Raw genomic sequence first — 25,537 nt, 5'->3', positions numbered from 1 at the left:
GCTAATCTCAGCCCCTCCCATACTTGGAAGCACACTGCTTCTCTGTGTTACAAAGTCAAAGGAACCTTCACCCACCTCAGTGGTTTCTGAGATTCCATCACCCTTCTCTGGGCTTCCCTCTGGAACATATCTACCTATGCTCCCTAGAGTGGGGTCTGTCCCGTGTCCATCTGCAACCTGCTGGCAGCTAACAACGTGGACAGTTCTCTCCCTGGCAGGCACTATACCTTCCTCCCTTTCTAAGGTGTTGGTGCCTCCAGCTGCAATGCAGGAGCTGATCTCAACCAGCCTCCCACCTGGGAGCACGTGGCTTTCCCCTGCTGCAGAAGAATCAAGGAGACGCTCTCCCATTCTTTCAGCAGTTCCTGAGACCTTACCCTCTGGGGTCCCAGCACCCAAACTCCTTCTTGCTGCGGGCAAATACTTTAACGTGAGCTACACGGAAAAAATCATTACCAAGAAGCAGATCAACTAGGAGTTGTTCCATTACCCCCACAGTCAAAACACTTTCCAAATCTTCCCACACCACATGGATTTTAAGCTAGTGGTATGAAGAATCTGGTTTTGCCTACCCACACAATCTCTAGTCAGGTAATATACCAGACCTTGGGACCGCACTCTGCTTAACCAGAGAGATCTGGGCCCCTGTATCCTTCGGCCCCAAGTACTCCCTGCCATTAATTCTGAAAACCTTAATGTGCTCCCTATCTGGTTCTGCAAAGCCTAATTTCACAAAACCAGTAAGATAGGTTTCAATCACCTGGGGGGGTTTCTGTGTTGAGGACAGCAGAACTAACATGAACTATTGGTTGCCTGCTTCTTCCTAGCACAGGGCATTTATTCCTCAGGTGATCAATGGAATTACACTGGTAGCACCTTTTGTGTGCTTCTGTTTTTACAGGAGATTTGGGATGGGGGTTAGAGAAATGGTTTTGGGAAGGAGAATGCCCAGCCCTCCCTTTCTTGCTAGGGATAAAATGAGATCCTCCCTTCCCACCAGGTTTAAACCCCTCTTTTGGTGGTTTGCTTTCAGTAGATACCTGGGTCTATTTAAAGGCATCCTCTAGAGAGGCCATCTCATCTACAGATTTTACATATTTGTCCCATAGACACTAGTTTACATCAGCCTTACATATGCTTAGGAAATGCTCTTGAGCAACAAGATCCAGCATTCCCTCAAAACTTGTCACCTCTTTACCCCTCACCCATTTTCTCAACAAATCTTTCATTTTGTTTACATATTCCCCATTACTCATACCAATATCCCTCTTAAGATTCCTAAATTTAACTCTATATATTTCAGGGGTAATTTGAAAACTTTGCAAAACAGTATCTTTACATTTACAATGGTCTAAAGTAGTGATTCCCAAACTTGTTCCACTGCTTGTGCAGGGAAAGCCCCTGGTGGGCTGGGCCGGTTTGTTTACCTGCCGCGTCCGCAGGTTTGGCCAATCGCGGCTTCCAGCTGCTCCAGGCCAATGGGAGCCGCTGGAAGCGGCGCGGGCCGAGGGACATACTGGCCGCCGCTTCCAGCGGCTCCCATTGGCCTGGAGCAGCAAACCGCAGCCATTGGGAGCCGTGATTGGCCGAACCTGTGGATGCGGCAGGTAAACCAACCAGCCCGGCCCACCAGGGGCTTTCCCTGCACAAGCAGCGGAACAAGTTTGGGAACTAGTGGTCTAAAGCATCCTGTCAGGGTTCCCTCCCCACTATGAACTCTAGGACACAGATGTGGGGGCCCACATGAAAGACCCCCTTAGCTTATTTCTACCAGCTTAGGTTAAAACTTCCCCAAGGCATAAATTCTTTGCCCTTGGACGGTACGCTGCCACCACCAAGTGATTTAACAAAGAATCATGGAAAGGACCACTTGGAGTTTCTATTCCCCCAAAATATCCCCCCAAACCCTTACATCCCCTTTCCTGGGGAGGCTTGAGAATAATATTCTAACCAGTTGGTTACAAAGTGATCACAGACCCAAACCCCTGGGTCTTAGGACAATAGAGAAATCAGTCAGGTTCTTAAAAGATGGATTTTATTTTATTTTTAAAAAAAGGTAAAAATCACCTCTGTAAAATCAAGTTGGAAAATAACTTTAGAGGGTAACAAAAAATTCAAAAACACAGCAGAACTTCCTCTAGGGTTAGTTTCAAAGTTACAGAAAACAGGAATAAACCTCCCTCCAGCAAAGGAAAAATTCAGAAGCAGAACAAAAGATAATCTAACATGCCTTGCCAGGCTTTTACTGACAATTTTTGTAATATGAGAGACTTTTAGGATGGTTTATAGGAGAAGTTTTCTGACCTGATGCTTCTCTGCTTCCCAAGAGAACACACACAACAAAGCCTCTCCCCTCCTCCCCCTCCACAAGATTTGAAGGTATTCCCCTCCCCTCCCCCCCCCCCCTCCCCGCAATTGTCCTTTTGGTCAGGTGCCAACCAGGTTATTTGAGCTTCTTAACCCCTTACAGGTAAGGAGGAATTCTAGGCTACCCTTTGCTGTATGGTTATGACACATCCTCAATGGGCATTTCATTGAATACCCTTAGAGCTTTACCAGTTAATTTCACAATCAGGGTAGGAACTCTCTTGGCATCTGGGATTTCATGCACTGCACACAGCCTTTCAAAGGTGGTCAGATATTCAGCAATATCATCTTCCTCATTGTATACAGGATATAAATGGTCCCAATTGTGGATTTTTGGAGCATTGGGAATCGGTGGGTTCTGGTTCTGCTTCTCTAGCAGGTCCAATTGGTATTTTTGCTTTCTTTCTTTCTCCTTTATCTCTAGTTCCAATATTCTCCGGTGCTCTCTCTCTTTTTCTGTAACCTGCAATCTAAAAAGCTCCAACTTCACAATACCTTCACTGCTTTCACTCATTTTCCTACTCTTCTGTCCCTATTTCCCTTTTCCGAATAAGCAAACAGAAAATAACAAACCGGTAGCCTAGGGGTTTGCTTCTCCCCCCTTTACAGTCCCATAAACCTTTGAAAAGCATCTCTTTCAAAGTTCGTTGACTTTGCTTCTACAGACAGGATGACCTCATGCTGTTCTTCCCTTCCTGTCGTCTTCCCATCCCCCTGCTGATGTCGATGTAAATTGGGCTTCCATTGTTTTTTGTCACATCTTGTTTAATTTCTTTGGAGAAAGGTAGATAGCAGTGATGTTTCCTCCTGCCTCGGAGGGAAACTGTTTCTCCCTGTTTGGTCACAGGCTTTAAAGCATAATATCATTAAATGTATATAATTTCCTCATCTAGTATTAATAAATACATTTCACAATGACATTAATCACCAGTGTGTCATTAAAAAGACCTCTCTATACACTTTGTATACAATATTACTGTATTATAAAAAAACAATTGATTCAATTATTTAATGCCTTAAGGTTCAGCCTCCCTTGTCTTGAGTGACCAGTAAACCTTTGAAGTGGATTCTTCTGAGGGTTATCTCTGTAAGGAAAGCTTATTTAAGCTGTGAGGAAGGCAATATAGAGTCTGGTGGTGATGGAAGCTCCATGCTCGCTCTTCCCCCATTGGTGTTTGCTAAAATGCAAATTTTCTGTTTCTGCAATCTCCCCCCTTGTTTGCTGACTCTGTTTGTTGCTTATATGTAAAGTGAAGTAAACCCATATTCCTTTGTCTAAGACAGACTGTGCTTATGCATTGCTTGCCAAACACATTTTAAGAATATGATTCTAGCACATATTCATAACTTTTTGTACACATCCGGTGCATACATCATACAAGAATATTAATGATCAGTGAATGATTAGTTTTCCAATGATACCCCTTACATGTCACCTTTGCAGGTTATGACAATGGTGTGTGAGGCGTAGTCAGTATGTCAGGCCCGATCAACTGCTGCCAGAGTAGAGCACCACAAATTGGTCTCTATGTCAAAATCATGATGGGATTAATTTGGACGAAGAGTTTACCGATCTGTAGCCAAAACCCTTCATATTACAGAGTATCAAGCCGCCATATTGCTTGATTCTTCTCCCTAAAAAAAATATGCCAGGAGCTTAAGCAGCTTATTCATGAGGATACAAATATGGCCTGACATTGGGTATGGACAGTCTAGGATGTGGGTGAAACTGTGGTCAGCGCTAGTACCGTGGGGTGGATGCCTGTAAGTATGCTTGGCTTCAAACATCTGAGTTCCATGAGTTGGTTTAGAAAGAGCTCAGGGACCTGTTTTGTACCAGAGAGAACTCTTTTGGTCACCAGTTGGCCTTTTTGCATGATTGGTCATGAACATCCTCTATTACAATTTTATACATAAAAGAGATTTTTAAAAGTAGTTAAGTGCTAATTTCCATTCAGAGTCAATGGAAGTTGGGCACCTAACTGCCATTTGTGTCTTTAAATCTCCCACCTCCCCCCAGAATCCTTTTGTATTAGTTCAACTGACATTTTTTATAAACAATGTCTCTGAATAAACTTCATAATCTATTTTTTCCAACATTTTAATAAAGCTTCAGCCTTTTAAGTTTTCCTTTTCCTTTCATTAACTTTAAAGAAATCCCTTGACCTGCAATATAGATATCTACAAAATATCTAAGTTATTTACATACTACTTCAGTTATCATTCAACTCAAGACATTCTCCCCCTACATGCTGTTTGTGTCTCTGTCTGCCTAAGCTTTTTTGAATGCTACTGATCTGTTCTTTATATTTGCTTGAATGCTTAGCCATCAGACCAAATTTAATTGCTATGTGAGACCATTTAAAATTATTATATTTCTTTAACTCCTGTTTATTATTTTGACGTCTGTAATGAGGTCATGGTTTAAAGTGTTTGTCAGTGCAAACTATGAATAGTTTTATAACAGACTTATTATTAATAATTTACTGTACAAACACAGATCAAAAAGACTGTTCCTGCCCCAAGGAGCTTACAGTCTTAGTGTAAGACAAGAGACAACAGATGGGGAAGTACAAGGAAACAATGAGATAGGGTTTGTTAGCATGATAGGCACTGGTCTCTGAATACTAGCAACTTAGTATTCTGTTGCCTACAAAAGAAACTTAACAAAGGAGATATTTTGAGGAGGGATTTGAAGATGGATAAGTCAATGATTTTGTGGATTTTCACAGAGAATACTTCAGCCAAAGTGCATGGGGCAGCATTGGAGAATGCATAAAGATGCTTGTTTGAAAATGGAACTTGGGCAGTGGAGGCTGGCATCAGAAGGGGGAGCCAGTGGAGGAATTCAAAGAGAAAGTTGATATGGTCTAAACCAGGGATCTCAAACTCAAATCACCATCCGGGCCACAGGAGGACTAGTACATTGGCCCAAGGGCCGCATCACTGAAACCTTTTTATACAAAGATACAAAAGCCCACCCCCCGGCAGTTCTGCCCCCAGCCGTGCCCCCACTCCACCCCTTCCATGAGGACCTGCCCCTTCCTCGCCCCCATTCAAACCTATTCCCCAAATCCCCACCCTGGCTCCACCACCTCCCCTGAGCGCACTGCATCCCCGCTCCTTCCTCCTGGAAAGTCCTAAGCGCTGCCAAACAGTTGTTTGGCAGCGGGAAGCACTGGGAGGTAGGCGGAGGAGTGGGGACACGGTGCGCTGGGGAGAAGGACAGGGGGTGAGGGGAGCTTGGCTGCCGGTGGAGTTGGCGCCTAAGGTGGGCCACAGGAGACCCTTGGTCAAAATGATGGCTGTACCTGGTTTGCAGTAGCCAAACTGCTTTTAAACAGTGTTAAACGGAATCAGTTGTGAAATGATTCAGAATGGGTTGGGAGTGGATGGGACCCTTAATATATGTCATGCAAATGTATTAGGGAAACAATTTGCCTTTTTTTGAACTTTACTAAGTAGAGTTTTGTCTTTTCCAGGCCCAGATTGCCTTTCTTCAAGGGGAAAGGAAGGGACAAGAAAATCTGAAGAAGGATCTAGTGCGGAGAATCAAAATGCTGGAATATGCTCTTAAACAGGAAAGGTACATCACTTTTAAGATACTAGAGAATTTTGTGTAAAAAGTCTCTTATAAAATTTTAAAAAACAAATATCATTGTGGCTCATCAGATGAAAAAATATTTTGAATCTTGAATAGGTAATTATGAACATAAGAATTGTTATACTGAATAAGTCCATCTTATCCGGAATCCTGTCATCAGCAGTGGTCACTATTCAGATGCTTAAGAAAAAGGTTTTAAAAGAACCCCTGCATTAGACAGTTACAGGATAACATCTCTCAGGGCAAATTTCTTTCTAACTCCCAGAAGTTAGATATTGTTTTATATCCTGAAGCACAGATTTTTTTTTTCTCTTCCAAAGCTCTTGTGTTTGTTAATAACAAGAATTTTTATTTAGTTTATCCACATAAATATCTATATTTTTAAATCTTGATAACTCTTCACCTCAACAATAATCTGTGGAACTTCTTGTCCCAGGCTAATTATGCACGGGGTGAAAAGGTACATACTTATATCAGTTTTGAGTTTTGCCACTTTTTGATTTTCATTTAATGTTCCTTGTATTATATGAGAAGGTAAATAAAAGTTCACAATCTACCTTTCCTATACCATTCATTGTTGTGTATGCTTTTCTCATGTCTTCTTTCAAAGGTAAACAGTCTTTCGATACTATCTTCATGTGAGTTTTTCCATGCCCCTAATTATCATGTCATCTCTGCTCCCCCCCTTAATTTTGTTTGCTAATTTTTGAGATAAGGTGATAAGAACTGAACCTAGAATTCCAGGTTAGGATGTACCTGTGATCTGTAAAATGGAGTAATAATATTTTGGAGATAAGAGTATTTGTTTCCTTGGTGACTTATTGAGTCTGGTATTAATAGTAATAATAAATAATATTTGTATACTATCTGGCCACTAAAAAATCCTAATCATTTTCAATAAAAAAGAATTAAACAGCTATAAATGTACAATCTTTAAAACAGTTTAAATCAGTATAAAGCCATAAGTAAAATCATAAATGCAGTTGAGTTCATGTCACTAGACAAATGACTTTTGGCTAAACTGCATGGGGATAGGAAGAATTTGTAATTACCTTGAAAGTGTATTAACACTGAGTGTCAATGTGGACACTGAAAAATTCAGAAAAAGGCCCAAAGAAAGAATATTGCTATGTAGTAATTTTAGCATGCTGTTATGGGTTAGTCCTATTCTGACTTCTTTCATTGTTGTCTAATTCATCAAGAAAGCAAAGGTGTGACCCAGGGGAAGGGACTTAGTGAGGTGTCTTTTGATGAGATTCTTCCAGAAATTTAAACCAGTGCAAGCAGAGTGTGTTGATCTGTTTGCATTATGCTTCACGACAAAGGATGTTGGGGACATGCCTTTCCCAGATCAATTCTTTTGAAACAATAAAAATTACTCGCTGACATAGTGTGTGTCAAAAGGAGGTACTAGAAACACTGATGATTAGATAGAAACGAGTCAGCAGAACCTAGTTGAGTGGGTTGTTTTTTTTTCAGGAGTTGACAGAAAATTTGAATTAAGTGGCTAAGCTGTTAACAGTATGAAATCTCATTAAAACCAGCTATTGTAGTAGAAGACTGAAGGGTAGGAAATGCTATACGAATCATAATTTAAAAAGGTGCTGGAGGTGATATTGGTCATTTAAAGATAGAGGGTGAGATCTTCTTCAGGTCTGGGAAACGTACTCAGTGTCACAGCTAAATACAAGGAGGAACAGATTGTTTAGCATAAGTAGTTGACAAATTTCAAGGAACCATTCAAAGTGAACTGGCCAGTTAACACCTCTCCAGTCATGGGTGGGAAAAGGAGAGGGGAAAAAAGCTGAGGGTAGGGGAGGGCGAGTTAGTGGCATTCTGAGGCAGGTTAATGTCAGAATACCATCCTTGCCACTGTGGATGTTACCTCCTATACACCAACATCCCGCACAATGACTGCGTCGCTGCCTGCCTCAAATATCTAAAAGACGATAGACAACATTCAGATACCCACCCTAAACATATAACCAAACTCATCCATTTCATCCTCACTATAACAGTTTTACATTCAACAACAAACACTTTGTCCAAACCATGGAAATAGCCATGGGTATTAGGATGCCTCCCCAATATGCCAATCTCTTCATGGGCCATTTTGAGTAAGAATTTCTGGACAAATACACCGCAAAACCAATGGTATACCTAAAATACATTGATGATATTTTCATTCTCTAGACAAATGATCTAAACTCGCACATAGGTTTTCACCACAACTACAACAACCTCCAGCCATCCATTAAACTCTCTCTAGAACACTCCCACACTAGCATCAACTTCTTGGACACCACGATCAGTTTCAGCAATGGAACCCTACAGACAGCTACATACAAGAAACCCATGGATCACCACATCTGCTTTCACAGACCCAGTTTCTTCTAGCATTTGCAATGCTTGCCGTTGAATGGCTCAGCAGCTTCATCAGCACAATGAAGGGCCCTACGGCCATCATGAAATCTAGTCAGTTGACACTCATTGACAATATGTGCCACTGACTGATAGAGACACAGTGAGAAAGTGGGTCATTACGCAGTCCCCATGTGTAGAGGCTGGCTGCGCATATTCCTTGGACTCTGTTGAACAGGTTCTGAACTGGGCAAAGATGATGTGACAGGTCAAATCCAGACAGTCGAATAATCGGATCAGTGACAAGGGAGCCATTCCAAATGTCTTTAGTTGACCGCTCTTCGTGCCATAGGGTTGCTGCTGACAGATTCCGATCTGGCAGTTGAAACCACAATGGATGCTTCAATGTAAGTCATGCTCTGGAGTGACTGAAAATGTCCACGTCAAATGTGAGACCTGAATTGGTAAAAAGCTTTTCCACCAGTCTGGCTGTAGACTTTCCGCAACGAATGTGTAGAAGGGCTATGTTGCTCAGAACTGGTAGCAGTGAGATAGGAGTGGGGCTCAGGGTGCCTGTGATGATATGCATGGTCAAGTTCAATTCAACGTCAACCAATTTGGGGTGAGGCGAACAATACCACACAAGGCCACAGTATTCCTCTGAGGCATACAGTACCAGAGCCAATGTGCTAAGTGTCTGTGCACCCAATGTTGAACCAGTTAATTTGCTTATTGCTAGTCCTGATTTTGACAGCAGTCTTTTTTTTAGATGGTTGTGGAAAGTCAAAGAATGGTCCAGTGTAACACCAAGGTAGACTGGTTTTGTTTTGTGTGTCAGTGATTTTCCACTGAGGAAGATGTCAAACTCACATTTAGTGCTGGCATTATGAAGGTGGAAGACGATCAAAACTGTCTTAGTCACATTTGGTTGGAGGTACCAACTGCTACAGTAGGCTGCCATCTTCGCCAGGTCAGCATTCAAGATGTTTTCCAATTCAGTGAAAGAGTACAACTGGGTACCGTAGCAGATGCAATCTGCTTAGATAAACTTGTGTAACTGAGTCAATGGTAGGTCATTTGTACAAATTGAATAGGGTGGGCACAAGCATGGAACCTTGGGGCAAGCTATTGGATTGTCTTCTCCATACACTTGTTCTACCTCCCAAAAATGCCTGTCACGAAGAAGTTCAACAGTGTTCACCACCCATGCTCCAAGAGCTCTTGATAGTTCTACCCGAAGATCAGTGTGCCATACTGTATCGTGGGCCGCTGTCAGGTCCAAGAAAACAGCTCCTGTCTTCGAGTTCTGTTGAAACCAGTTTTCTGTATATGTAGTGAGGGCTAGGACTTGGTTGCATGTCCTTTGACCCTTCCAGAAGCCAGTAACCATCCCAACAAACCTGTTATCTACATCCAGGCACTCAAATATCACAGAATATACTCCAAGGAGAAAGTCTGGGATATAAACCATAACACACTTAAACCCACTTTCATCAAACAAAGATGCTCCGCCAGAGAAGTAGATCACATCAAACCACCCAAATATCCCAAGAGAACCTGCTTCAATATGGAAAGAAGACTCTATCCAACAACATACCCCTAGTTATCACCTTTTGCCCCATACTGGAAGCCATATGTGGTATCATTAACCGATTACAACCCTTACTTGGCTGGGATCACATCCTGAAAGGAACTTTTCCTGAGCTGCTCTTCTGACCGTCAGACAGCCCCCTCAGCCTGTCCAAGTTCATCATCAGAAGCAAGCTCCCCATGGACCAGGACACACCAACTCAGAGGCACCAGACCCTGTCGGAACAACAGATGCAAAACCTGTAGATGTATCTGCATTGCTACAATGATCAACACTCCCCCTCATCCCCCAAACACACCTTTCAAGATCCATGGGTTCTACACACATCTATCACAACATATGGCGTACCTTACTCAGTGCACTAAATGCCCCAATAACAACTATATGGTTGAAACCGGACAATCACTGTATTCTCAAATGAATTCACATAGAAAAATGATAAAGTTCAAAAACAACATATCACCTGTGGGTGAACACTCTCCACAAAGTGATCACTCTATCTGACAGAGGTCCTCATCCTCAAAGAAAATCTGCATAACACCTTTAAAAGACAAGCCTGGGAGTTTACATTCATAACTTTGCTAGACACTAAAAATCATGGCCTGAATACTTATTACAACAACCTATAACCCACTCCCCCCCCCACCCCACCCCAGCTTTTTTCCCTCTCCTTTTCCCCTTTGACTGGAGAGGTGTTAACTGGCCACTTCACCTTGAATGGTCCCTTGAGATGTGTTAACTACTTGTGCTAAACGATCTGATCCTTGAATTTAGCTTTGACGCTCTGAGTACATTTCCCAGATTTGAAGAAATCTTGTGTGAGCTCAAAAGCTTATCTCTCTCATCCAACAGAAGTTGGTCTAATAGAAGAGATTACCTCACCCATTTTGTCTCTCTAGGGTTATGTCTACACTAGAGACGTTAAAGCATATAACTGTACCGATGCAGCTGCGCCATTGTAAGATATCCCATGTAGCCGTTCTATGCCGATGGGAGAGCTCTCTCCCGTTGACATAATTAAATCACCCCCAACGAGCAGCAGTAGCTATGTCGGTAGGAGAGCATCTCCTGCCAACATAATGCTGTCCACACCAGTGCTTCTGTCAGTCAGGGGTGTGTTTTTTCACATCCCTGAGTGATATAAGTTTTACCAACAAAAGTGCTAGTGTTAACATAGCCTCAGAAATGTACTAGGGGCATTTCATCCCTTATGCTTTAGGGCATAAGATGACCACTAATAGGTTAGGAAAAAACACCACTTGGCAGAGTGTTTCGTGTTTATCCCTTAATGAGTAGTCTTGCACCTTTCTCTGAAGTGTGTGATATTAGCCATTGTCAGTCAGGATATCAAACTATATGGTCAACTAGTCTGATCTGGTATGACAGTTCCTTTCTTCCTCTGTTTTTAACCATTTTTAAAGCAAATTCAATGTTTCTGAATGGCTTATGCTGACAGCTATTTATATCAATCTGTGATCTAAAACAACAATCTTCACTTGCTAGTTGTTCAAGAAACAATCTCATATTTGTTCTGGGAGAGTTTCTAAGCAGAAATTTTGTTTGGTACTTAGAGGTAGTGCAGCATACTGAGCACAAGAAGCCCTGCTGTGTTTCACAACAGTATTTTCCTAAATCAGCTCACAACCTGGGTTAACCAACATTCAGTGAAGAGTTTGTGTTGATTGTTCCCACTGAGCATCTGGGAGTCACAAAAAGGACAATCTGCAGGAGAGGAGCAGAACTTTTTCTCCTGGCCAATTGTGATGAGGGCACGGGAAAGCAAGATTGGGGAGAGGAGGAGAAAAAAAGACCAGGTAATTAAGAGATAAAGGGAAGATTACTTCGATCCTGCCCTGCCCTGCCCTCCAAATTTACGAAATCTTTATCAAGCAAATAACCATTCCTGTTAGTCATGAGCCAGTGTGTAAAATGCTGATCCGTAGTAGGGCCCATTGGCAGCATGTCATGACAAGTGGGAGTGGCACTTGTTTCTCAACAATATGCTGCCTTGAATTAAGCCTCTGTATACTGAGTATTCAGCATATTTTTTTCAGGCACTGAAAATTATTAACTTAATTTCTGATCAATGTCACTATTCTATAATTAATGACTCTTGCATGATTTTATAGTGATTACTTATAGTGGAGTGTAAAAATTTTGCACTATGGAGCAGAGTGTTTTTGGTTCTATTCCCTAGCAAAGAGATTTGGTCAACTTTAATAATAACGATTTCTATTAAGGATTCTTTAATACATTATATGTAAAAGACATTTAAAATGAAGAGGGTTGATCAATAATTAATTTGAACACTCTCCTACATTTGCTGTTTCAAAAGCAATTCTGCTGTAGTTTTGCTACCATCCAGCAGATTGCAGTGTAAGACTTTTGTTCACTCTTCAATGTTATTTTATTATTTTTTTGGTAGTAATGTTGCTCAGTTACCAGTTACTTGTTTAAATTGTTATCCCTGGATTTTCAGGAGCTAGCTAAAAACATACTAATCTATTTAAAGCATATGTCCAACAACTAATAATCCGTCTGTTACTCATTTCCCTTTCCAGAGTATTTTAACCAAACAACAGAACTCTTAGTCCACTTTTCTAGAAATACTTTTATGTTATTTTTTTAAAATGGTGTGTCTGATCAGAGTAAGACTGGCGCCTTCTCCCCTGGCCAGGATATCTCCCAATGCTGTTCCTGGCAGTCTGTCTTGTTTATGTCTATTGGTCTGGCGACTCCTCTTAATACTTCTACGGATGTTTGGCAGGCCCTCTCAGCACAGCTGGATTGGATGCTTCAGGTCTACACACTGAAATATTTCCAAGAAATAGTGGCATTTCTTGATTAGAAATCAAACTGGTTTCTTTCTATGAATTGGTCTGTGAGCAATGAAAGTCTTTGATCCTAGGGCATTTAAATTGAGAGTTTTAAAAGTTAAAATTTTAACTAAGTTTCTTGTTCTCAGTTATTGAGATGTTGGGGCAGCCATATTGAATAGCAAATATGGATTACTTGCACAGCAGATTTGCAGTTCATGAAGAAAAAAAGAATGAAGCAGAGCAATGAATAAGCTAATGAAGTGAGAAAGCAAAAGCAGTTGTAGTGATCTTTCTTATCTTAGGTTTCAGAGTAGCAGCCGTGTTAGTCTGTATCCGCAAAAAGAAAAGGAGTACTTGTGGCACCTTAGAGACTAACAAATTTATTTGAGCATAAGCTTTCATGAGCTACAGCTCACTTCATCGAAAGCTTATGCTCAAATAAATGTGTTGGTCTCTAAAGTGCCACAAGTACTTCTTTTCTTTTTCCTTATCTTAGTAACTAGGCAGGTCTATTTAGTAACATAGCTTTGCAGTCTAAAAATATCTTCCTTCCAAATGACTTTCAAAGCTGGTTGCAGTTGGAAAATAACTTTGATAACGTGATGTCTGTTCAAGCCAGTTATTTTCATATCATTTTACTTTTCAGTCTCTGCATACTGCTGTTCATACAAATTATTCTTTTCAGAAATTAATATAGATGTTAATAGTTCAATGATTTACATCTCATCTAAACCATCATTTTTATGTGAAGATAATGTACATCTTTAAGTTCAATTTCTTATCCTCCAAACTTTAGGGTTTCTTTTGACCAATTGTCATGATGATCATATAGGAAACCAAAATTTCTCTATTTATCTGCTGCACAAACATAAGTATAGTTAGCTGCAATGTATAATTCTCCAGGTATGTTAATATAGCTGACCTCTAATCTGGAGCAGCCAGTTCTAGTGTTAAAAATGTAGTTCAGTTGGAGCTAGTCAGAGCTGAACTACAAGGTGTAATTTTGAGGGAATTTAGTGAACAAATAATGGGAGGAAGTATTAAAATCCATTGGTGTAGAAGGAGTGCTGGGAAAAGTAAAAGACTAAAGTGCAACAAACTTTCGTCCCTCTGAAAATGGAAAATGCAGAGAAAACCAAGTGGTCATGGTCGATCAATAAGTATCTACTCAAACTTCTGGGATTGAAAAGAAACTCCACTGGGATTGAAGAAGAGGAGAGGAAACAAAACTAGATAGAATGAGTTTAACACGCAAGGAAAAAGGTGAGAGCCATGAAGAAAATGAATGAATTACCTTGATGTGAAAGGAATCAGAAGGGTTTTTAAAAGTATATTGGGGTGGGAGGAAGAACCTGCCCAAGTAAGTAGGTCTATTAATAAATGAAGATGTGAAAGTGAGAACAGGCGTTCACATGGCACTGTTTCAGCTGGCGTTGCAAGCTATTTACGTGCCAGATGCGCTAAAGATTCATATGTCTCTTCATGCTTCATCCACCATTCCAGAGGACATGTGTCCAGGCTGATGACAGGTTCTTCTCGATAACAATCCAAAGCAGTGCGGACTGACGCATGTTCATTTTCAGCATCTGAGTCGGGTGCCACCAGCAGAAGGTTGATTTTCTTTTTTGGTGGTTCGGGTTCCATAGTTTCTGCATTGGAGTGTTGCTCTTTGAAGACTTCTGAAAGCATGCTCCACACTTCATCCCTCTCAGATTTTGGAGGGCACTTCAGATTCTTAAACCTTGGGTCGAGTGCTGTAGCTATTTTTAGAAATCTCACATTGGTACTGTGACGGGTTGGATCACAGAAACCCCCTTGGGACTGTCCACTGATGTGCTGAGACCACCTCTGAGCCCGTTTTCCCTGGCATCTTAGGACTTCAGAACCCTGCCTGGTTGTGCCAGACACACTTGCCTGCTACAAACACAGACCCAGGTCTGAACCCTGTCCCTTAAAAGCTGCAGGCTAAACTGAAGACATCTTGAGAGGTGTTCCTGTCTCCAGCACTCAGATGCCCAGCTCCCAATCCCAAATAAATCCATTTTACCCTATATAAAGCTTATACAGGGTAAACTCATAAGTTGTTCGCCCTGTATAACACTGATAGAGAGATATGCACAGCTGTTTGCCCCCCCGCTCCCCCCAGGTATTAATACATACTCTGGGTTAACTAAGTAAAAAGTGATCTTATTAAATATAAACAGTAGGATTTAAGTGGTTCCAAGTAATAACAAACAGAACAAAGTGAATTACCAAGCAAAATAAAAACAAAACATGCAAGTCTGAGCCTAATACAGTAAGAAAGTGATTACAGATGAAATCTCACCCTCAAAGATGTTCCAATAAGCTTCTTTTACAGACTAGCCTCCTTCTAGTCTGGATCCAGCAATCACTCACACCCCTGTGGTTACTGTTCTTTGTTCCAGTTTCTTTCAGGTATCCTTTGGGGGTGCAGAGGCTATCTCTTAAGCCAGCTGAAGACCAATGGAGGGGTTCCCAGGGGCTTAAATAGACTTTCTCTTGTGGGTGGAGACCCCTTCCTCTCTCCTATGCAGAATCCAGCTGCAAGATGGAGTTTTGGAGTCACATGGGCAAGTCACATGTCCATGCATGACTCTGTTCCTTACAAGCCAGGCCGCGTTCCCAGGAAAGCTCAGATGTGGATTGGCGTCTCAAAGATCATTGTTGGCTTAAGTGTTTCTTAATTGGGCACTTACTGAGAGTAGTCTTTTCTCAGTAAGCTGACCAGCTGCTTCACTGAGGCTACTTAAAATTAAACAAGTACATAGCCAATATTCATAACTTCAAATACAAAAATGATACTTGCATACAAATAGGATGAATATATCCAATAGATCATAACCTTTGCAGAGATATATTACATGGCATATCTAGCATAAAACATATTCCAGTTATGTCATATATACATTCATAAGCATATTTCCATAAAGCATTATGGGGTGGAACGTCACAGGTACCTTCTTTGTATTTTGTCAAATCTTCAGTGAAAGTGTTCTTAAAATGAACAACGTGTACTGAGTCATCATACGAGACTACTGTAACATGAAATATATGGCAGAATGTGGGTAAAACAGAGCAAGAGACATACAATTCTCCCTCAAGAAGTTCAGTTACAAATTTAATTAACACATTATTTTTTTAACGAGCATCATCAACATGGAAGCATGTCCTCTGGAATGGCAGCTGAAGCATGAAGGGGCATACGAATGTTTAGCATATCTAACACGTAAATACCTTGTAATGCTGGCTACAAAAGTGCCATGTGAACACCTGTTCTCACTTTCTGGTGACATTGTAAATAAGAAGTGGGCAACATTATCTCCTGTAAATGTAAACAAACTTGTTTGTCTTAGCGATTGGCTGAACAAGAAGTAGGACTGAGTGGACTTGTAAGCTCTAAAATTTTACATTGTTTTGTTTTTGAGTGCATAGAATCATAGCATATTAGGGTTGGAAGAGACCTCAGGAGATCAACTAGTCCAATCCCCTGCTCAAAGCAGAACCAACACCAACTAAATCATCCCAGCCAGGGCTTTGTCAAGCCGGGACTTAAAAACCTCTAAGGAAGGAGATTCCACCACTTCCCTAGGTAACCTATTCCAGTGCTTCACCACCCTCCTAGTGAAATAGTGTTTCCTAATATCCAACCTAGACCTCCCCCGCTGCAACTTGAGACCATTGCTTCTTTTTCTGTCATCTTCCACCACTGAGAACAGCCTAGCTCCAGCCTCTTTGGAACCCCCCTTCAGGTAGTTGAAGGCTGCTATTAAATCCCCCCTCACTGTACTCTTCTGCAGACTAAATAACCCCAATTCCCTCAACCTCTCCTTGTAAGTCATGTGCCCCAGCCCCCTAATCATTTTCGTTGCCCTCCACTGGACTTTCTCCAATTTGTCCACATCCCTTCTGTACTGGGGGGGAGAGGGGACCAAAACTGGATGCAATACTCCAGGTGTGGCCTCACCAGTGCCGAATAGAGGGGAATAATCACTTGCCTCGATCTGCTGGCAGTGCTCCTACTAATACAGCCCAATATGCCATTGGCCTTCTTGACAACAAGGGCACACTGCTGACTCATATCCAGCTTCATGTCCACTGTAATCCACAGGTCCTTTTTCACAGAACTGCTGCTTAGCTAGTCGGTCCCCAGTCTGTAGCGGTGCATGGGATTCTTCCTTCCTAAGTGCAGGACTCTGCGCTTGTCCTTGCTGAACCTCATCAGATTTCTTTTGGCTCAATCCTCCCAATTTGTCTAGGTCACTCTGGACCCTATCCCTACCCTCCAACATATCTACTTCTCTCCCCAGTTTAGTGTCATCTGCGAAGTTGCTGAGGGTACAATTCATCCCATCATCCAGATCATTAATAAAGATGTTGAACAAAACCGGCCCCAGTACCGACCTCTGGGGCACTCCGCTTGATACCAGCTGCCAACTAGACATCAAGCCGTTGATCACTACCCGTTGAGCCTGACAATCTAGCCAGCTTTCTATCCACCTTATAGTCCATTCATCCAATTTATACTTCTTTAATTTGCTGGCAAGAATACTGTGGGAGACCATATCAAAAGCTTTGCTAAAGTCAAAATATATCACATCCACCTCTTTCCCCATATCCACAGAGCCAGTTATCTCATCATAGAAGGCAATCAGGTTGGTCAGGCATGACTTGCCCTTGGTGAATCCATGTTGACTGTTCCTGATCACCTTCCTCTCCTCCAAGTGCTTCATAACTGCTCTGGGTGCAGTTATGTTAAAAAAAAAAAAAAAAAAAATCTACATTTTGTAAGTTGCATTTTCATGATAAAGAGCTTGCACTAGAGTACTTGTCTGAGGTGAACTGAAAAATACTATTTCTTTTGTTTATTATTTTCACAGGCAAATATTTGTAATCAAAAATAATGATATAAATTGAGCACTGTACACTTTATATTCTGAGTTGTAATTGAAATCAATATATTTGAAAATGTAGAAAAACATCCCAAATATTTAATAAATTTCAATTGGTATTCTATTGTTTAGCAGTGCGATTAAAATTGTGATTAATCGCGATTAATTTTTCTGTTAATCGCGTGAGTTAACTGAGATTAATTGACAGCCCTAATTAACTTCATTTAGACCTGTTTATTAGACCTCTCTATATTGCTTGCCTAATACCACATCAAATGGAATTCTCTTACAGTTTCTCTCTCAATGGGGATTATTGTAGAAAAACTTAAAACTTCTTTTCTGTTCACCTCTTTAACCAGTATAAAGTAGACAGCCTACAGATTGGACAAATTTTGTCTAGATCCTAAGGCTTAATATTTTAAATAGGCCCTCTGATCTCTTTTGTCATTGTAAAACAATGTTTGACTTCAGTGATCCATGTATTGACTGTAATCTTATATTCTGTGGAAGAATCTGGCGATATCAAGAATTACTCCTTTTCATGAGCATTGTTGAATTCTATTAGTTTGCTAAATCTCCGCTATTACATTTAAAAAAAATAAAAATAAAAGAGAGAGGCAATGAAAGGAAGTAAGTAAAAAGAATATTCAACCTCCAGGAAAATACTAGCCCATTTTAAATTAAGGATGTTAAGCAGGAACACGTGTTATCTTGTAAACTTGGGTCAGAGGAACCCGGGTCAACAGTGGACAACTCACTGTTTAGAAGAATTGTGATACTTGCTACCAGTGTGTGCATCGTAAGGGAAAGGTTAACTCCTCCTTTGCCTCTCATGGAGCTTCCCTCCTGAGACACTGCTCTGCCTTATCGGTCACCATCTAATTTTAGCATAATGTGAGTAGGTGGGTGGATTTGCTAGTTGATGCTTGCATCATGTGAAGTATAGGAATTTGCCTCCATGTGAGGAAGCATGGTCTGGTGTTTGAAGTACAGGACTCAGAATAATGAGATCTGAATTCTGCCATATAGTTGGCGTGTGTCATTTAACCTCTCTGCCTCAGTTTAGTACAATTTATTAAATAGGAAATTATCTACCACATGTTGTATGAAGTTTCATACATTTATCATAGAACTGGAAGGGACCTTGAGAGGTCATCTAGTCCAGTCCCCTGCACTCAAGGCAGGACTAAGTATTATCTAGACCATCCCTGACAGGTGTTTGTCTAACCTGCTCTTAAAAATCTCCGATGATGGAGATTCTACAACCTCCCTAGGCAATTTATTCCAGTTCTTAACCACCCTGACAGTTAAGAAGTTTTTCCTAATGTCCAACCTAAACCTCTCTTGCTGCAATTTAAGCCCATTGCTGCTTGGCCTATCCTCAGAGGTTAAGAAGAACAATTGTTGTTCCTCCTCCTTGTAACCACCTTTTACATATTTGAAAACTATTATCATGTCCCCTCTCAGTCTTCTCTTTTCCATACTAAACAAACCCAGTTTTTTCAATCTTCCCTCATAGGTCATGTTTTCTAGACCTTTAATCATTTTTGTCGCGCTTCTCCTGACTCTCTCCAATTTGTCCACATCCTTCCTGCAATGTGGCTCCAAGAACTGAACACAATACTCCAGGTGAGGCCTAATTAGTGTGGAGTAGAGTGGAAGAATTACTTCTTGTGTCTTGCTTACAACACTCCTGCTAATACATCCCAGAAGGATGTTTACTTTTTTTGCAACAGCGTTACACTGTTGACTCATATGTAGCTTGTGGCCCACTATGACCCCCAGATTCCTTTCTGCAGTACTCCTTTCTAGGCATCACTTCCAATTTTGTATGTGTGCAACCGATTGTTCCTTCCTCAGTGGAGTACTTTGCATTTGTCCTTATTAAATTTTATCCTATTTGCTTCAGACCATTTGTCCAGTTTGTCCAGAGGTAATGTCATGTAATGCAATATCATATTTTTTCTATAAACCTATATCCATGTGTACTACTTATGCTACTCATTACTACTTTGTCTATGCCTGAATCCCTGGATACTGATCCTGCAAGAGCAAGACATTCCAACCACTGGTTTCTGGTACCTTTTTTTGCTACACAATCTGTCGTATCACATGGTACACTCTCTACTGATTGTCCCCATAGGACTTCAATATGCTGAACATTTTTCTTAGAAAATTTTCCACAGTTGCAAAAACTAGCTCATGACCCAAAGTTTTTGCAAGTTTAGCAGTGGTGTTTCATGGGTTCTCAAACTTCATTGCACCACAACCCCCTTTTGACAACAAAAATTACTACACGACCCCAGGAGGCAGAGTCAGAGCCTGAACCCTGCTGTGGTGTCACCCCAGATGGGGGCCAAAGCCAAAATCCAAGCCACGCCACCTTGTGCAGGGGGGCCAAATCCGAAGCCCCGCTTTCCAGGGCTGAAACCGAAGCCTGAGTCCCGCTGCTAGGGCTGAAGCCCTTGGGCTTGAGCTTCAACCTTAGGCCCCAGTAAGTCTAATGCCAGCCCTGGCGACCCCATTAAAATGGGATTGTGATCCACTTTGGGGTTCCAACCCATAGTTTGAAAACAGCTGATAGACCACTGACTGCTGCAGGTATTTAAGACCTTATCATAGAACCCTACTCAAGGCTTATCTCATCACAGTGTTAAAAATACTTTTGGGAGAAAGTGAAGTAGTGGGGAGAATACAACTACGTAAAGTTGACTGAGCCCAAATGTGTGTTAACCATGGAGGAATGAGAAGTGTAAGATGAGGATTCTAAGTTGACATATGGGTATGTCTGTGTTAGGAGCACCTTACCACTATAGGAATTAGGGTATATTACACTGGCAAAGCTGTTCCCCCCATGAGAGAAAGAAGTTATACTGGTAAAAGCGCAGTTTTACCAGTATAACTGTATGTACACTACAGACTTCTGATGGCACAGCTGGTATTGCACTTCATACCCCTGACCGACATGACATAATGCCAGCAGCAATCTGTAGTGTAGACATAGCCATAGAGAGTAGAAGATATTTGGCAGTTGAGTGATAGTGAGAGAAAAGGGGAAAAACACCAAAGCAGCCCCATCCTAGAAGAAGCACATGTCCATGAAAAATAAAAACATTCTCTGTAAATATATATATATATAGAGAGAGAGAGAGAGAGAGAGAGAGAATGTTTTTCTTATATCTCTCCATATAAAATTTTCTGTTGCTTTTGCTATGTATTGATGTTTCTGATTATGTAATTATTCACTTACTAATACATTCCAGTATCTGAAAGCTCTAGAGAGAGAGAGATTTGGGGCGAAAAATAGGAACATAGCTTCCTTTTAGTTCTGCTGAAATAAATTGGATGGAGGTTATTTTTGGGGGGGGGGGGATGGGAGAGGGCAGAATGGAAAAGTATCTTTCTAAAACAGGGACCTCTGGTATCTGTGCACCTACAAGCATCCTTTAAGTGTGTTAATAGTTTCTTTTCTTTTCTTTTTCAGAGCTAAATACCACAAATTAAAATACGGCACAGAATTGAATCAGGGAGATATGAAGCCTCCAAACTATGATTCTGGTAAGAATTTAAGAGTGAGGGAAATATGGTATAAAGTTCTCCTCTAATTTTAGCTACAGATTGTTGAACAACTTAGTGGACACAAAGAGGATAATAAAGATTGTTTAATGTTGAAAAAGACAAATGTTAGCCAATGCAGTTTGTTACACTGGTATTATAGGGACAATTTGTTTCTTCAGTATCTGTAATTAGGCCATCAGATGAGTTGAAGTAAAAATGCATGCTGCAGAATATATCTATTCTCTCTTCTTCAGATCAAAATTCAAGAAAGTTCTGGAGTCACAGAAAGGTATGGAAAACACATCTGGAGAATCTGATATTGGAAGAATAGAAGAATTGTTATGCATTAACAATAACAGTGTAATGCAATAGCAATGAATTCAAAATGCTTAGTACATCATTTCCTGATTCATGATCTTGGTTGGATTCCAGAAAATTTGAAACAAACGTGTTAGAGGTAAACTAAAGTTGGAGGTACATACTATGGAATTTTATAAAATTCCAGTGACAACTGGAAAATAAATATATAACAAATGATGAACACAAGTTTGGAACAGAACAGTTCTCCCCTGTATCTATGGATCACTTTCTTTTGTTATCCCTCCAGAAGATGAATCTTCTACTTTTCATAAAGAAATGGAGTGACTTTGAGCCACAAAAGAGGAGAAATTGGAATTCCTTTTGTTCTGATCAGCAAAATAAACCTTACCAAAAGGACTTTTCCCCCAGGTTCCAGATTATGCAACCAGTCCTTGAGAGGAGGAAGGAATAAGCAGAAATTATTCCACAGCTTTATTCTCCCATACAGCCAAAAAAAAAAAAAAGCCTATATGAAAGTCATTTCTGCACACTTCACTCCTGGCATTCACTTGAAGGAGACTGTCCTGGTTAACTGAGTCCTGGGCAAATCCCTATTTTACTGGGTGCTGAAGATGGTCTAAAAACACTTACCAATCAAATTCTCGACAACACCTTTGTCCCTTCCCAAACTACGCAAAATACAATGAAGCACAAACTGAGGCATCTTATTTCTCATCTCTTACAAAATGGTGCCACTGAGCTCTTGTACCCAGACTGGAGGAATACTCAATTCTGTTGCATCCTACATGTAGCTGCTTAAAAGAATGGAGATTCTTGCACCATATGGGATCCAAAGCTGGTTTTTCATACGCTTTCAGGATGGAAATTTTTGTATTATTTCTAGTCCATGTGCGTTGTACTTGCTTTACTGCCCATAGATCCATGCACATCTGCATGCTTCTCTTGGACCAAGTCAGAAAAAATGTTGAGGCTTATTTCCAGTGATACATCCTGTGTGTCCCCTATGTGGTACCTTGGAGGTTCTAATAATTCTGGTTATAATTCTCCTAATCAAGGGATTCAACTCTTACCTGTATTTAGGTGACATTCTCGTTAGAGCTTTTCTGTGCCATTTGGCAAGCAGTCCAAGTTCTTTCAGTCTCCTCCTGAGGGATAATGGATCTGTCATCAATTTTGGGGGGAAGAGAGATCTCTCTGAGATGTCTTTACTTCAACATTAATATAAACAACCTCCAGGTTTCCTGTCTGAAGAAGAGTTAGTGTGAATTTACTTCAGTCTTGATGCAGAAAGGTCTCTTGGCTTTTATCTAACACAGGTTTTGATAATTGTACGATGGATCTAGCTGTGTTCAGCTGTCTTCAGAAAATCAATGTCTAAATGACTGATTATTTCTCATTGCTATTCCTGAGCAAGCTTGTAAATTCAAAGTCACAACAGTACTTAACATTCATATGGCACTTTTACATGTATTTATTTATAAGCCTGGACTGACAGGACAGCAACACATTTGTTTATGCCATAATGGCTTTATCTGGGTAAATGGAAAAACTTAGTTGTGGTTTTAAATAAAAGATTAGTTTCAGATGAAAATTTGATGAAAATGTGTTGAACTACTATTAAAATAACCATAGCCGGAAGAAAACTGCCTGTTGTCTCAACAATAACAGCTAAATCTTTTTTTCCTTCCCCATACAAATCATTGAAAAATGGCTGAACTTTAAATTATCTGTAAGTAGGCCTGACGGAGCGATTTCTTCATGAACAAATCTTAGACGTTGGTTGGGTGAGCTTTAAGGATTGATATTGTGTCAATAGCAGTGGGAACCAATAAGGTTTTTTTGTAATGCTTTTTTTCTTTTCATAAGAACCCAATTAACCTTTAAAATATGTGATCACTACAGAAAACACTTGTACAGAATTCCAGATGTATGCATGTGACTGCATCCTTGTGAAGAAAAGGAGTTGGAACCAGTGAGATGATGGGTTTTATATGGGGAAATAATGGTAATATGAAGGAGATGCTGATGACAAGTATAACTTGTTCTCAGAATACAGTAGTATGTTGATGGCAGTCTTTATAGTGTGGTCTCATAGGTAGCACTGCAGAGCTGCACTTATTTTAAGACCTTTAAAAATAATACTGAAAAAACCTGATTTTAATTAAATCTTTTCCAGATGAAGGGAATGAAACAGAAGTTCAGCCCCAACAAAATAGTCAACTAATCTGGAAACAAGGGCGACAGCTGCTGAGACAGTAAGTGTCAAAGTTCAAACAAGGGAGCTAGATACAAACAGGCTTGGAAATTGAATGTGTCACTGGGCCTTTCTTAAATATTTCCATTAGACTTTTCTCTTTTGTGAAAAGAGTGGCAGAATTGGGTTAACTTTTCCTTTAGTCACTCTAACTTTTCCAAAGTTTGAGAAGTTTTGATAAGTTGCAGAGTAGAAAAAGTAAAAAGTCAGAGGAGGGCAAACTACTCACCACTTTTCATATTATTGCTTTCAGTGGCAAAAAGGAAAAAAATGGAGAAAAGTAGTGGGAGCGGGATTAAAATTTGGTTTAAGAAAATTCACAAAAATCTAATGAAAAATTTCAAATCTTTTTCACAACATTTTTTCAATTTTTTGAATGGAAACACATGACAATTTTGCCTCAAAGAGCTCCAATCTAAAAGGACTAGAACACCACCGTCTGTGTTGTAGTTTTCAGTTCGACATATTTAACTTTCTAGAGCAAGAGTTGGCTCCATATAATAAACTTCCTGCTATTTATTGTGATTATTGTAATAAGTTTAAAATAACAGCAGTGAGAATATACAGTAGTAATCTACAGTGATTTTGAAATGCTGTAATGGAAGATGCATGCACTTTGATGAAACGGGGTCAAAATTTATATATTTTATCCAAGTGACTGTCCCCCTAACTATGCAATATCACTGCAGTTATCAGTTAACAGCCCCTTGCTTTAAATGGTCTGGTTCTTGTTGCAAGGCAATGTCAGTGAAAGGTCCTCTATTGTGTAACCCAGTCTGTTCCCCCATAAACCCTACACCGTATTATGTCAGAGTCAGGTTCTGATGATTTTCAGGTCATGCTGCAAAGCTTACATGTGTTTCCATACTTTTTTGTGGGGGAGGACTGAGTGGGCAGAACTGTGTAGCAGAAAAGTCTGGTAGTGTTGGGTTTGTTTTGTTTTGGAAAGGCACTGGACCAGTTTTTTTGGTTGAATGGATTATTATTTAATGTGCCCATCCAAAACTATGGATACACATCCATTTTAAATAAACAAACAAATATTTTCTTGACTACGACTCAATGGTATGAGGACAAAGGTATCCCGTAATCTCCCTCTCAGAATCTTAAAGAAGATCGTGCTGTTATATGATGTTGAATCACGTATGTATTATGAAATTGTTGCTTAAATTAAATACAGACTTAATTTTGCACAATTGATTTATGGGACTGCCAGAGATCCAGCACTGACTCTCTCTCCCACCAGACTGGCGGCAATGAGGATGTAATTGTTGTTGTAAATGCAAGGAGTGGCTTGTATTAATAGGGGAAAAACAAATGCCCCAGTTTGTCATAGTCATAGTGTGTTCCTAAAATGATGTAATACTTGACACTTTACATCCTCAGAGACCATTACAGTATTGACCAGTTAGTCCTCATAACATCCGTGTGAGGTCAGTAACATTAACTCTGTTTTACAGATGAGGAAAGAGACTGAAAGATTGACTCACCCAGCATCATGCAGCATATTGTTGATAGAACAATTTTTTTAGTTTTAGAACGCATGCATCCCAATCCCAGGCTCAGTTTACTAGATCGCACTTTCACCTCTTATGCACATGAGCCAAATACAGGAATATTTAAGATTACTAAAATGATTTAGTAAGACTAGATCTGTACAAAATACATTACATCGTAAAATCATATGTTTGTCCTATTATAGTTACAGTAACAGCATGGGAAGTTGACACAGTAGGTGTTTACAGGCTTTGT

General features: G+C 40.4%; 1 protein-coding gene across 3 annotated transcripts in view; it reads left to right on the top strand.

The window, feature by feature from the left end:
* Positions 1–25,537, top strand: part of STRN (striatin) — a 106,603-nt gene that overhangs the window by 27,661 nt on the left and 53,405 nt on the right. For all 3 annotated transcript variants that reach the window (XM_048843683.2, XM_048843684.2, XM_048843685.2), the window contains exons 2-4: positions 5,850–5,953; positions 21,137–21,210; positions 23,708–23,786. In XM_048843683.2, the coding sequence (XP_048699640.2) occupies positions 5,850–5,953; positions 21,137–21,210; positions 23,708–23,786 (257 nt within the window). The remainder of the gene's footprint in view (positions 1–5,849; positions 5,954–21,136; positions 21,211–23,707; positions 23,787–25,537) is intronic.

The sequence above is a fragment of the Caretta caretta genome, chromosome 3, assembly GCF_965140235.1.
Source record: "Caretta caretta isolate rCarCar2 chromosome 3, rCarCar1.hap1, whole genome shotgun sequence".
Classification (NCBI taxonomy): domain Eukaryota; kingdom Metazoa; phylum Chordata; order Testudines; family Cheloniidae; genus Caretta; species Caretta caretta.
Note: the sequence above shows the minus strand (reverse complement) of the source record. Positions and strands in the feature narration are given on the sequence as shown.